Source organism: Rhinolophus sinicus, linkage group LG03 (assembly GCF_036562045.2).
Source record: "Rhinolophus sinicus isolate RSC01 linkage group LG03, ASM3656204v1, whole genome shotgun sequence".
Classification (NCBI taxonomy): Eukaryota; Metazoa; Chordata; class Mammalia; order Chiroptera; family Rhinolophidae; genus Rhinolophus; species Rhinolophus sinicus.
Genome location: NC_133753.1, coordinates 38774633 through 38788824, shown reverse-complemented (window position 1 = coordinate 38788824; position 14192 = coordinate 38774633). Strand labels below are relative to the sequence as shown.

The 14192-nt window shown below is 35.1% G+C and overlaps 1 protein-coding gene across 1 annotated transcript in view; it reads left to right on the top strand.

The window, feature by feature from the left end:
* The window catches only part of CGRRF1 (cell growth regulator with ring finger domain 1), a 32083-nt gene extending 20153 nt beyond the window's left edge, over positions 1 to 11930 (top strand). The window contains exons 3-6 of the mRNA XM_019725734.2: positions 673 to 850; positions 1005 to 1152; positions 9585 to 9692; positions 9911 to 11930. Coding sequence (XP_019581293.2) covers positions 673 to 850; positions 1005 to 1152; positions 9585 to 9692; positions 9911 to 10231 — 755 coding nt within the window. The 3' untranslated portion in view covers positions 10232 to 11930. The remainder of the gene's footprint in view (positions 1 to 672; positions 851 to 1004; positions 1153 to 9584; positions 9693 to 9910) is intronic.
* Positions 11931 to 14192: the final 2262 nt, after the last annotated feature.

The following is a 14192-nucleotide window of genomic DNA, read 5'->3' as shown; positions in this document are numbered from 1 at the left end:
AGGTAAAACTATATAATATAATTTGTATGTCCACTTAGTCAGGTCTTCTCAAATTGTAATGTCTTTTACTATGCTGAAAATGAGGACATCACCGTGTTTTGGAATCCCCACTCTTTCCTCGGGATATTTTGCATATTACATGGGACATTAACTGTGTGACAAGAATGTATATTAATGATGTATATTAATGTCAATATATATATTAATATTAGTAAAGCTCAATTTCTTTTTAATATTTTTCCTACTCCAGTGATCGTCTTGTGGACCCGTGGGTGGTGTGTATCCACTTTCAGAGACAGCTCTGCTGTTCCTTATAGTTGGGATATAGACACTACTAGAGGGGTAGGTTAACAATAGTGAACTACACTTCAGTGTTTAAAATCTATGTGGGGAAAGCCTTGGAGTCACCAAAAAAAATTTAGTTGATAATTTCCAAGCATAAATGTATAAATAATAAGTTTACTGATAGCACTTCAAAATTGTGTAGACATTGAGGTTTTGATCTATCTTGTTTTGGAGACCAGTTCCTTCATTTATAGGCACATACCCTTTAATGCGTTCCTTTAACTGCCAACGGCCTGGCCAGCTTCCAAAAGGAAGCTTTTGTGACTTGCTCTGTATGATTGTATTAGAAATGACGTTAGGTAATTGTGTTTGCTTTGTCTTCTACAGCTGGCATAACTTTGACAACAGATTGCCTTGAAGATAGCCTCCTTACATGCTACTGGGGGTGCAGTGTTCAGAAATTATACGAGGCTCTGCAGAAGCACTTTTATTGCTTCCGAATAAGCACTCCCCAAGCATTGGAAGATGCTCTGTATAGCGAATATCTCTATCAAGAACAATATTTGTATCCTTTTATCTGATAGATCCATTAGCACCTGAAAACTTTAGACATTAGGCTTGTTATGGATAAAATAAAGTGTTGCTAAGGTACTGTTGATCACCTTTGGTATATTATATTTTCGGTTATAGTGTCAATTTACCTTTACATCTTCAACAAGTATTAAAAAGGACAGCAAAGAAGAAATATATTGCCAGTTACCAAAAGATACTAATATTGAAGACTTTGGTATAGTTCCCAGATCTCGCTATCCGTTGGTAGCACTGTTGACCCTAGCTGATGAGGATGACCGAGAAATTTATGATATTGTAAGTAATTTTAAAGTTCTGGAAGCATTACTTTGAAGTGATTTGGATAATGGGTCTTTATTATTTGGTGACATAGAAAAAGTTTTAACACATTTTTCTTCAAAAAATGCATACATGGGAAATACACCTGTATGATTTTTTTTTATATGTTTTAACAGGACCTTCATTCAGAGTATGACTTTTTTCCCCATATGGGTTGCAAGAATATGATATTATTTAGAAAATAAAAGATATATTTGAATTAGATTAATTTCATCATTCTGTATTCTGTCATGTTTCCTACTTAGAAAAAAATCTGTTGGGAATCATGTTTATTATTAATATTTTAGTGCCGAATAAATAAGCATTGTAGTGATCTGCAAGTGCTCAATTTTAAGACAGTACCCGTTCTTTTCTTTGCATGTTTATAGTCATCTTGTTTCCATCAGAGTCCCTGCTACACCTCCATCTTATACATGTTTGGTCCCTATATTTTCAGTAATTATTTTTCTCATTATACGCTAATTATTTCTTTAGTCTGATAGTTTATCCCTATTAGGAAGGTGAAAGCATCTTAGAGATCTAAGAGGATCTGAGCCATGACAATCCTCTAAGTAAGGTAGAAGCTTATACATAAAATAAACTTTTGGTGAAATCATATCATGGTAAGAATGCCCTTATACACAATTTACTACCTTTTTTTTAAAATTAAAGTTTATTGGGGTGACCATTATTAGTAACGTTACATAGATTTCAGGTGTATAATTCTGTATTACATCATCTATATCTCACATGGTGTGTTCACCACTCAGAGTCAGTTCTCTTTCTATCACCATATATTAGACCCGTTTACTCTCTTTTAGAGCCCCCCGCCCCCCGTACCCTCTGGTAAACCCCTACACTATTGTCTGTGTCTATGAGTTTTTGTTCCTTTATTTGTTTGTCTTGTTCTTTTGTTGTTTTCAGTTTTATATACCACATATCAGTAAAATCATATGGTTCTCTACTTTTTCTGTCTGACTTATTTCACTTAGCATTATAATCTCAAGATCCATCCATGTTGTCACAAATGGTACTATTTCATCTTTTCTTACCACCGAATAGTATTCCATTGTGTATATATACCACAATTTCTTTATCCATTCATCTATCGAAGGACATTTTGGTTGTTTCCATGTCTTGGCCATCATAAATAAAGCCGAAATGAACATTGGAGCACACATGTCTTTATGGGTAAATGTTTTTAGATATTTGGGGTAGATATCCAGGAGAGGGATTGCTGGGTCATATGGCAATTCTATTTGTAATTTTTTGAGGAACCTCCACACTGCCTTCCATAGTGGCTGCACCAATCTGCATTCCCACCAACAATGTATGAGGGTTCATTTTTCTCCACAGCCTCTCCAACACTTGTTACTATTTGTCTTGTTGATGATAGCCATTCTGACTGGGTGAGGGGATATCTCATTGTGGTTTTTATTTGCATTTCTCTGATGATTAGTGATGTTGAGCATTTTTTCATATGTCTATTTGTCATTTGTATGTCCTCTTGGAGAAATGTCTCTTCAGGTCCTCTGCCCATTTTTCAATTGGGTTGTTTGTTCTTTTGTTGTTGAACTGTATGTGTTCCTTGTATATTTTGGATATTAGCCCCTTATCGGAGGCACTGTTTGCAAAAATCTTCTTCCACTTAGTTGGTTGCCTCTTTATTTTGTCGATGGTTTCTTTTGCTGTACGGAAGTTTTTAAGTTTGATATAGTCCCATTCATTTATTTTAACTTTTACTTCCCTGACCTTTGGAGTCAAATTCATAAAATGCTCTTTGAACCCAAGATCCATAAGTTTAGTACCTATGTTTTCTTCTATGCAGTTTATTGTTTCAGGCCTTGTGCTTAGGTCTTTGATCCACTTTGAATTAATTTTGGTACATGGTGACAGATAGCAGTCCAGTTTCATTCTTTTGCATGTGACTTTCCAGTTCTGCCAGCACCATTTATTGAAGGGGCTATCTTTTCTCCATTGTGTGTTTTTTGCTTCTTTGCCAAAAGTTATCTGTCCATATTTATGTGGGTTTATTTCTGGGTTCTCACTTCTATTCCATTGGTCTGTGTGTCTGTTTTTCTGCCAATACCATGCTGTTTTGATTATTGTTGCCCTGTAGTACAAGATGAAGTCAGGGAGTGTGATACCTCCATTATTGTTCTGTTTTCTTAGGATTGCTTTGGCTATTCGGGGTCTTTTGTGGTTCCAAACAAATCTGATGATTTTTTGTTCTATTTCTTTAAAAAATACCATTGGGATTTTGATGGGGATTGCATTAAATCTATATATTGCTTTGGGTAATATGGCCATTTTAACTATGTTGATTCTTCCAATGTATGAGCACGGAATGTCTTTCCATTTCTTTGTGTCTTCTTCAGTTTCTTTTAAAAATGTCTTATAGTTTTCAGCATATAGGTCTTTCACATCCTTGGTTAAGTTTATTCCTAGGTATTTTATTCTTTTTGTTGCAATTGCAAAAGGAATTGTTTTATTTTTTTATTTTTCTGAGATTTCATTGTTAGTGTATAGGAATGCAATGGACTTTTGTACGTTGATTTTGTAGCTAGCAACTTTACTGTATTTGTTCATTGTTTCTAATAGCTTTTTGGTGGAGTCTTTAGGGTTTTCTCTCCATAGCATCATGTCATCTGCAAAGAGTGACAATTTAACTTCTTCATTCCCGTATTGGATACCTTTTATTTCTTTCTCTTGCCTGATTGCTCTGGCAAGGACTTCCAACACTATGTTGAAAAGCAGAGGTGATAGGGGACAGCCCTGTTGCGCTCCTGAACGTAGAGCAAAGGGCTTCAGTTTTTCACTGTTAATTATGATATTAGCTGAGGGTTTGTCATATATGGCCTTTATTATGTTAAGGTATTTTCCTTCTATACCCATTTTATTAAGTGTTTTAATCATAAATGGATGCTGTATCTTGTCAAATGCTTTTTCTGCATCAATTGATATAATCATATGATTTTTGTCCTGTATTTTGTTTATGTGATGTATCCCATTGATGGATTTGCGGATGTTGAACCATCCTTGTGTCCCGGGGATGAACCCCACTTGGTCGTGATGAATAATCTTTTTAATGCATTGTTGTATTCGATTTGCTAGAATTTTGTTTAGGACTTTTGCATCTGTATTCATCAGAGATATTGGTCTGTAGTTTTCTTTTTTTGTGTTGTCCTTACTGGGTTTTGGTATCAGGGTAATGTTGGCCTCATATAATGAGTTAGGGAGTACTGTCTCGTCTTCAATTTTTTTGGAAGAGTTTGATCAGGATTGGTATTAGATCCTCTTTGAAGGTTTGATACAATTCACTAGTGAAGCTCTCTGGTCCCGGACTTTTGCTTTTAGGAAGGTTTTGGATGACTGATTGAATTTCCTTACTGGTGATCGGTCTATTTAGATTTTCCCATTCTTCGTGATTCAGCCTAGGAAGGTTATATGTTTCTAAGACCTTGTCCATTTCTTCTATGTTATTGAATTTGATGGCATATAGTCTTCATAGTATTCTTGGATGACAATTTACTACTTTTCTGAAGTGCATGATATAGATATGTTCATTAATAAAGATATGGTAACATTTTTGTGATACTTTGTAATATACAAAGTACATTCACTAACATTAATTTATTTATTCCTTCCAACAACCTTGTGTTAGAGCAAAATCCTTCTTATGAAGACTGAAGCAATCCAAAGAAAATCCCAGTCATTGAGGAAATAAGAGATGGGCTGTACCCTGAACCTTAGTAGTCCTGGGCCAGTACTCGCCTGCACCTTTTTTTTTTAACAGGACGTTCTTTCCAAAACAAGCATTCATTGAGCTTTGGAAGGTGTAGACCCTTACTGGGAAATCGAGACCCTGCTCATATGCAGTTAAGTCTCTCTAGGTTTTGGGGTTTTTAATCTTATCAAATTGAAGTTCCATTGAGCCGAAGTCAGCTTGTTTTTTCCAAATAAAAGACATACCAACAGCAGTGTATTTTCAGAATCTAGCACAGTGCATGGAACACAGTTCAATAAATTTTGTAAGTGAAAAAAGTCATACCAAGCAATGTTAGTGAGCCTCATAGAGCTGGACAGCAAACTCCTCACTTGCATATACATGAGATAGTCTGTAGGAGAAATCTTCTGGTTTCTTCCCCCGGCCCTTCTTTTTCAATTAAAGATAAATAAGATCTGTTAGGTATGGTGTTTCATAACCCTGCCTACCCAGGCTTTGCAACCCTTCTCTCACCACCATGTCTTCCACCTGTTCTTTGCTCCCCTACTTTCCTTTTATTTCAAACCAAAAGGGTCAGCTCTCAGTCACCTTCCTCCTACCGCCCCCTTTTGGTTCCTTTTCCCCTCACTGCTGGTGCTTTCTGTCTACTTGAGGTACTCAGAGTCAGTCTTATTTGTTTTCTAATTTTCTCCTTCTATCTAAACAGAAGGAGTTGGTATGTACATAGTAAAATGTATATAACAAAATTTACCATTTGCTATCGGGTCCCTGATCCAACTGGAAGAAAGACTCCATGGCCCTGTGGCAGTTGTGGGAGGCTTATTCCTACAGGGCAGCCGGTGCCTGGCTTTCAAGGGTTAACAGTCATTTCCTTTGTATATACGTGTGTCTCCCTGCCTAAGCCTTTTATTCTCATGAGTGGGCTCCCCCCGCCTTTTTTCCCCCTGTTAATATGTGCTTCTCCATCTTTATCTCTTAGATTGGGCCTAATATTAGAATTAAAGCATATTTGTTGGTATATTAATGTTCTCTGTTCTTAATTTTAAAAGCAAACTGAGCATTTCACAATTCTTTTCATATGTGGTTTTTCAGTATTTTATCTGGGAGTCAGAGACTCTAAATCTAAAAAAAGTAAACTTTTATTCCTATTGTAACAATAAAAAATTACGTTTAGATAGTGTAATTAGGAACTAGTTTATTATTTTAGGCAGATAAAGGAAAACAGGGATTTTTATTGCAAGATTTTGCCTTTAAAATTTTACTTTCACTTAATTACATTAGTTGGTTTTCTGTATTACTCAAACAATACATGTTTATGGCAGGAAATAAAATTAGAAAATCTAGTTAAGCCAAAAGGAAAAAAGTATAATCACTTTTATTCTATCATCCAAAGATAACCACTGTGAATATTTGTCTATATCTTTCCAGACCTTTATATATGTAATTTTTAAATGAAAATGGGATCAACTTGTACAGACTATTTTGTGATCTGCTTTCATTTAATAGTATATTTTAACACCTTTTCCATACAAAATATATATATGCAACTACATATATATTTAAAACTAGCATTACAGTAGATTCAGAAGTGTTTAATATTAAATCAAATGACAGTATTGTTAGTAGGAGATGATAACATTAGTACCTTCTACCAATCACGAATTCAAAATTGATTTCTATTAAAAGCCTTAAAAGCCATTGCCAAATTAATAAATCCTTATAAGGCTGTGAGTAATATTGTATGTTTTTAACCATAGTAGGGTTATAAAAACTTTTTATTTGGACATAATTTCAAAAATTTGCAAATAAAAAAGTGGAAGAACAGTCATATGTCCTTTACACAGATCTCCTATTATTAATTGTTAACATTGCACATTTGCGTTATTATTTGCCCGTGTGTTTGTGTGTGTGTGTGTGTGTGTGTGTGTGTATTTTTTAATGGATGATTTGAGAGTAATCATATATGCATGATGATTCTTTACACCTAAATACTTCAGTATGTATTTCTTAATAATGATGATGGTCTCTTGTATAACCACAGTATAGTTATCAACTTTGTAAATCTAACATTGATATAATATTTTGTCCAATCTATTATCTATATTCCAATTGTCAGTTGATCTAACAGTATTCTTTATAACATATTTTCCCCTGCAGTACAAATTCTAGTCTAGAGTCAGATACTGTATTTGTCGTGTATCATTAGCCTCCTTTAATCTGGAATATTTCCATAGACTTTCTTTATCTTTTATGACAGCATTTTTTGAAACATACAGTTACGTACACACACCCTTTTGTAAACTAGAACTTTCCTCATTTTGTTTTTCTGATATTTCATCATGATTAGATTGGAATTACTCATTTTCAGCCAGTATACTGCACAGATGATAATGTATGTTTTCAGGACATCACCTTTAGAGGTATTCGAGGTTCTTTTCTGTCATTGGTGATGTTAATTTTGATCTCTCAGTCAAGGTGTTACCTAATTTCTCTGCTGTTCCATTTTTTCCCTCCTCTGCAAATAATAAGCAGTATGTGGGAAGACAACTTTAAGATCCTGCAAAAATCCTGCTCTTTGTCAACATTTCCCCGTGGATTTAGTATCCATTGTTGATTCTTACCAGATTTTATCTTTCCCATGATGGTTGCAAAAATGATTATTTTCCAACTTTTGCCCTCCAATCAGCCCTCAGTATTCTACTATAAGCAAGAGACTGCCCATTTATTTTTTGTTTATCTATTTCCCAGTGGTTTATGATTCATTACTGAATTTGATTATTTTCATGCTCAAACTGTCCTTTTTGTACTTCCAGCCAAAGACTGAAGGCTTATAGTGCAACACTATATCCATAAATTACTTGGATTAGTTCTCCCCAAAGTAAAAAAACTATATTAAGATGTATACTCACTCCAATGTTGCTCTCCTCCGTATACCCTGTTCCCAGGCTCACACATCCCAGCCCTTGTCGATAACCAAGTTCATTGTTTTCTGGTTTATCCTTCCTATGTTTCTTGTTGTAATAATAAGGAGAGATATGTGTAATATATCTCTCCTTATTATGTATAATTTTACTTATTTTATATGTTTTATATTTTATATATATTTTTATATTTTATATATTTATTTTATTTATTATATATCATTATTATGTATAATCTATCCTTATATATATGTATATAATTTTCCCTTCTTTCTTACACTGAAGGTAGCACACTATATATACTACATATGTTCTTCCTTTTTTTTTTTTCTTCATAACATCTCCTGGAAATCACTCTAGACCAGTTCATGGAAATCTTCCTTGCTTATTATTATTATTATTTATAGCTGCATAGCACTCCATTGAATGTAGGGTGTATAGGTACCATAATTATTTAGTCAATCACTGATTGGACATCCAGGTAGTTTCCAGTATTCTGCAATCATAAATAACCTGGCACTGAATAACCAGTGTATATGTATTTTAATATTGTTGAGGTTGTATGGTTGAAGGGTAAATGCATGTCATTTGTTATATATCGCCAAATTTCCTTCTATTGGGGTTGTGCCTTTGGAGTGGAACCTTTTTTTTAATATACATTTCCACTAGCAATATATGAGAGTGACCATTTCTTCATAAAGTTTATTGACAAGCTTTTGAATTTTTCTTAATCTGATGAGTGAGAAATGATATCTCAGTGAATTTTTAATTTGCATTTATGATGTTGTGAGTAAAATTAAACATCTTTTCACATAGCTAAGGACCATGTTTATATCTTTTGTGAATTGTTCATGTCTTTTGCCCTTTTTTTCTATAGGATTTTTGGACACTTTTTTTCAGTTTTTAAAAGATTTTCATAAATTAGGGATATTAACCCTTAGTCTGTGATATACATTATGAATATTTTATTCCAGTTTGTCATATGTCTTTGCTTATGGTGCTTTTTGCCATGCAAGTTTTAAATTTTTATGTAATCAAATTTGTCTCATTTATCAGCCTCTGGGTTTGAGTTATAGTTAGAAAGTCTTCCCCTACACTGAGACTAAAAAGGAATTCATATGTTTTCTTCTAGTGCTTGTATATATTTTTTGTATTTTACAATTAGATCTCTCATGCTTTTGGAGTTTATTGTTATGTATGGTATGAGGAATGCATGTACCGTTTTATTTTTCCAAGTAGCTATCCAGTTGTCCCAATATTTTTCATCAAAAAGACTCTCTTTGCTCAGTGATGTGAGATGCCACCTTTATCATATTTGTATATATAATTGGGTCTGTTTCTGGACTGTTTATTCTGTTCCAGCCATCTGTCTATTTATGTGCCAGTACCACAGTTTTAATTTTAGAGGCTTTGTAGTATATTTTACTATCTGACTGGACTTAGCCCTCCTCATAGTTTTCTCTTCAGTATTTTCCTAGCTATTCTTACGTGTTATTTTTCTATATGAGAATTTTAGAGTCAGCTATAAAAAGCTTAATGGTATTTTTGTTGGGATCACAATAAATTTGTAAATTTGAATATAATTAAAATAACTCTAGCAAAAATGTGTCAATAACTGGTCCCTCTGTAGTGACTGTGATTTAAATAATTTGTAAGTTTTCTAATTTATCAACTTCTTATTTTTATTTGAGACACATTTTTCACATATCTGTGCCATGATATTAAGAGGTTAAGTGCTGACCAGTGTTCAATTTTTATTTTAGATTTCCATGGTGTCAGTAATTCATATTCCTGATCAGAATTATAAACTTTCCTGTAGAATATTATATCAATATTTACTCCTGGCTCAAGGTCAATTTCATGATCTTAAGGTAAGTTGTTCCCTGTGGTCTTGTCTCTTTTGCTTGCAGAATTTCGAAGAATGAACATGTATAAAGGGATAATATTTTTCAGTTAGTTTTTATAGAAGTTCGTTATTATTTGCTACTGGATTTGTTAGCTCATAAATTTTGAGCAGCTCTTATGACCCCAGGTTTAAAGAATAGTTGTCATTTGTAATTATCTTTAAACTTGTTTCTTTGATTTGCAGCAACTTTTCATGTCTGCAAATAATAATTCCACTCCCTCCAACAATCCCTCTCCAGAAGAACAAAGCACAGACCAAAGTTTGTTGGAAAAGGCCGGACTCTCTGAAAGTGAAGTAGACCCTCCAGAGGAGAATAGCAAAGACTGTGTTGTTTGCCAGAACGGGACTGTGAACTGGGTGCTCCTGCCGTGTAGACACACGTGCTTGTGTGATGGCTGTGTGAAGTATTTTCAGCAGTGCCCAATGTGCAGGCAGTTTGTTCAGGAATCTTTTGCACTTTGCAGTCAAAAGGAGCAAGATAAAGACAAACTGAAAACTCTTTGAGGATGTTGTTACAACTGAAAATTACACGTTCCACTGAAGATGCGGAAATTTGTGTTTTGGGAATTAATCATAACATGGAATCTACAGTGTTGACCGTCAATGAAAGTTGTATTTTAACTTCATATTTGTACGGTTCCTGGATGAGGAAATTAATTATTTCTTCCTGTTCAGTGTGGTAAATACTGGAATACCATCGCACTAATACATACAAATTCATCCAGGTCTTGAGAGGAATGTAAACATTTGGCCTTTTGTCAGCTAGAGGATTTCATATAATGTCGATTAGAAAAATTCCAGAAAGCAATCCACCTAAAATTTGAGCAAGTAAAAGTCTTAAGATTTCTGAATGTTTCTCCTTTGACATAATCTGGAATGCAGTTGGGAAAAAATTAAATTCTTCTTAAAACAATTGTATGTTCTCCAGTTTACAAAGGAGTTGGAAACTTTAAGTCCTTTCCTGAAATACCAGGTTTTATAAATATCCATCTGTTTGGTTTCTAATTTCCTTATAATTATAGCCACATAAACACATCTTAATTTTTAAATATAGCTTCTTAAATCATACATGCAGGATACAATTCTTGACTGTTCTCAGTGTATCATAGATTTAAATGATACTCATTTATAGAAAGCAGCTATATGAAACAAGATATAATAAAATTTCTTGGGTAAGTAAATTTATTGTCAAATATTATTAGATTAGCATACTGTGATCTACCAGGAAAGATTTGTGAGACTCTTAATGCCTTATCTTAGATTTCCTCCTGCACAGCAAATCCATCCAAAACTGGAGGGGTTTGGAGCAAGAAAAATCACTAAAAGAAACAAATGACTATTTTTTTCTAGTGTGTTTTTATTCCAACTGAATCCCATATCCTTCTGAATAGTAAATTAATTTGTTCATCCCTTGTTATATCCCAGTAAGAGTTGAGGAACCTGATAGACAAAATAGCCCCATCCCCTACTCCTTCCAAGATGATTAAGAAGAAAATGGTAAATCAGAGCTTCCTGTGTCATCGGTGGAAATTACTTTCACCTCACCAAGAATTTAGATCACAGCAAATAAACCACGATATTCAGGGAGATTTTCAAGACGTTTTTGTCCTGTTTATATTGAGTAATGCCTTATCTCTGTATCAGTGTCTTTACATAATTCTAATCAAATATACCACTCTCAAAAAGACATTATCTATTCTCCCTTTTATAAACTGAATCAAACTTCCATCTATGTTCAACTGCTATGTAATAAATACCTTCTAAGAGTCAGGCTTTCAGGAATCTAGGCTACAGAGAATCAGGCAGGGCTCCTGACCTCTAAGTAACTATTTGTGCTTCAGAGGAGCACTGGGGTCTTATTAGAAGTACATCCCTACCTCAGAAATGCCTAAGGCCCTGTTCTAACCTTGCCCCTGGGAGCAGGGCTATCAAAAGTTACAGTCCCTACTGAGCTTCGCTACTATTATAACAATTCATCTGAGAAACTCACTTTGTGGTGTAAATTGGAGGAATACTGTGAGATCATTTCGCCCATTCCAGCCATCCTATTTCCCTCTATTTACAGCTCTGTTTGTATCTAAACTGTCTAGACACATAGTTGCTTTCTCATCTGAGATAGATTCTACCTACAGTCTTACTCCACTTTCATAAATTTTTATTGTAGTAAAATGTACATAACATAAAATTTACCATTTTAACCATTCTTAAGTGTACAATTCAGTGGCATTAAGAACAGTCACAGTGTTATACATCCATCACCAGTATCCACCTTCAGTTACATGAAGCTCTATGTCCATCATGTAACTCCCCATTCCCTTTCAGCCCCTGGTAACCACCATTATACTTTTTGTATCAATGAATTTGACTATTCTAGGTACTTCATATATATGGAATCATACATTATTTGTCCTTTCAATTGTTATTTCGATGAGTATAATATTTTCAAGGTTCATCTATGTTGTAGTGTGTATCAGATTTTCTTTTTAAGGCTGAATAATATTCCATTGTCTATACGAGGTCTGGCAATTAAGGTTGTGAACTTGTTGCAACGCTGTTGCTAACCTTTTGTGATAGCAGAGGGATTATTCATTATGAATTTGGACAAACAGTTAACCAAGTTTATTATTTGGAAGTGCTGAAAAGGATGCGTGAAAAAATTTGACAACCTCAATTTTTTGCCAACAATTCATGGCTCTTGCATCCCAACAATGCATCAGCTCACACGGCACTGTCTGTGAGGGAGTTTTTAGCCCATAAACAAATAACTGTATTGAAACACCCTCCCTACTCACCTGATCTAGCCCCCAGAGACTTCTTTCTTTACCTTAAAATAAAGGAAATATTGAAAGGAAGACATTTTGATGACATTCAGGACATCAAGGGCAATATGACGACAGCTCTGATGGCCACTCCAGAAAAAGAGTTCCAAAATTGCTTTAAAGGGTGGACTAGGCGCTGGCATCAGTGCACAGCTTCCCAAGGGGAGTACTTCGAAGGTGACTGTTGTGATATTTAGCAGTGAGGTATGTAGCACTTTCTAGGATGAGTTCGCGAACTTAATTGTCAGACGTCGTATATACCACATTTTGTTTATTCACGCACCCGTCATTTTTCATACGTCTTAAAGATGATTTGCCCTTAGCTCCTCTTGCTGCAGTTAAAGTAATTGTTTTTCCTGCCCTCGGTGGTAATAAATATGAGGAATTTGCTAGGTAATCAAGTGAAAACAAGTACACTGACTCCTAGAGGCTTATGGCAGAATTTACCAACAGTAGTGAATAGTGACATTTTGTGAGAATGTCTACAAAAGCATTTTATTTGAGTGGGTTATTAGATAAAATATTTAGTTTATATATAGATTAGTTGCTACTTTCCAAAAATCCATGTAGGGATGTCGAACAGGTGGATATACTGCTCTGAAGTTCAGGGGAGAGGTCTGCCTGAACTTATAAATTTGGGGGTCGTCGACGTGGTATTTGCACCATAAGTCTGTGTAAGATCGCCTAGGGAGTGAGCATAGGAATAGAAGTGGTCCACGGACTGACAGAAACTCCACCATTCAGAGAGATTAGGGAGGAACCAGTGGATGGAGAAAGAGAAGACTGAGGTAGGAGGAAAACCAGAAGAATGATCTTTACAAGCCATCCCCAAACAGAGTGGTATAAAACAACCACCATTTTACTATGCTGACAGGTTCTGTGGTCAGACACTGGGACAGGTATGGCAGGCATGGGCCTGCCTGGGGCCTTAGTTGGGAAAACTCTGATGACTGGGAGTGACTCAAAGGCTAAAATCATCTGACGGCTTCTTCACTCATGTATTTGGTATCTGGGCTGTAATGACACAAGAGCTGGGCTGAGTGAGCTAGGACAACACATGGCCTCTCCATGTGGCTTGGGCATTGTCACAGCCTGGTGGTTTCAGGGTAGTCAGTTTCTTAAATGGGGCCCAGGATTCCAAGAGCAAGTTCCTAGTGAACAAGAAAAAAGCTGCATGGCCTTTTTTTGTTTGGTTCTTTTTTCCTTTTAACAACTTAATGGGGATGTAGTTTACATACCATACAATTTTCCCATTCAAAATGTACCTTTCAGTAGTTTCAATGTACTCAGAGTTTTTCAACCATCACTACAGTCAACTTCAGAGCATTTTAATTGCCCCCCAAAAGAAACTCTGCACATTAGCATGTTCCCCCAACCGTAGGCAACCACCAGTCTACTTTCTGTTTCTATATAGATTTGCATATTTTGGACATTTCATGGAATGGAATCACATGTAAAAATCACAAATGGGATCACACAATAGATGGCCTTTTGTGACTGACCACAAACATCATTTAGCGTAATGTTTTAACGTTTCATCCATGTTATAGCATAAATCAGTATTTTACTCCTTTTTATTGCCAAACAATATTCCATTGTATAGATAAACCACATTGTGTTTACACATTCATCAGGTGATGGGCATT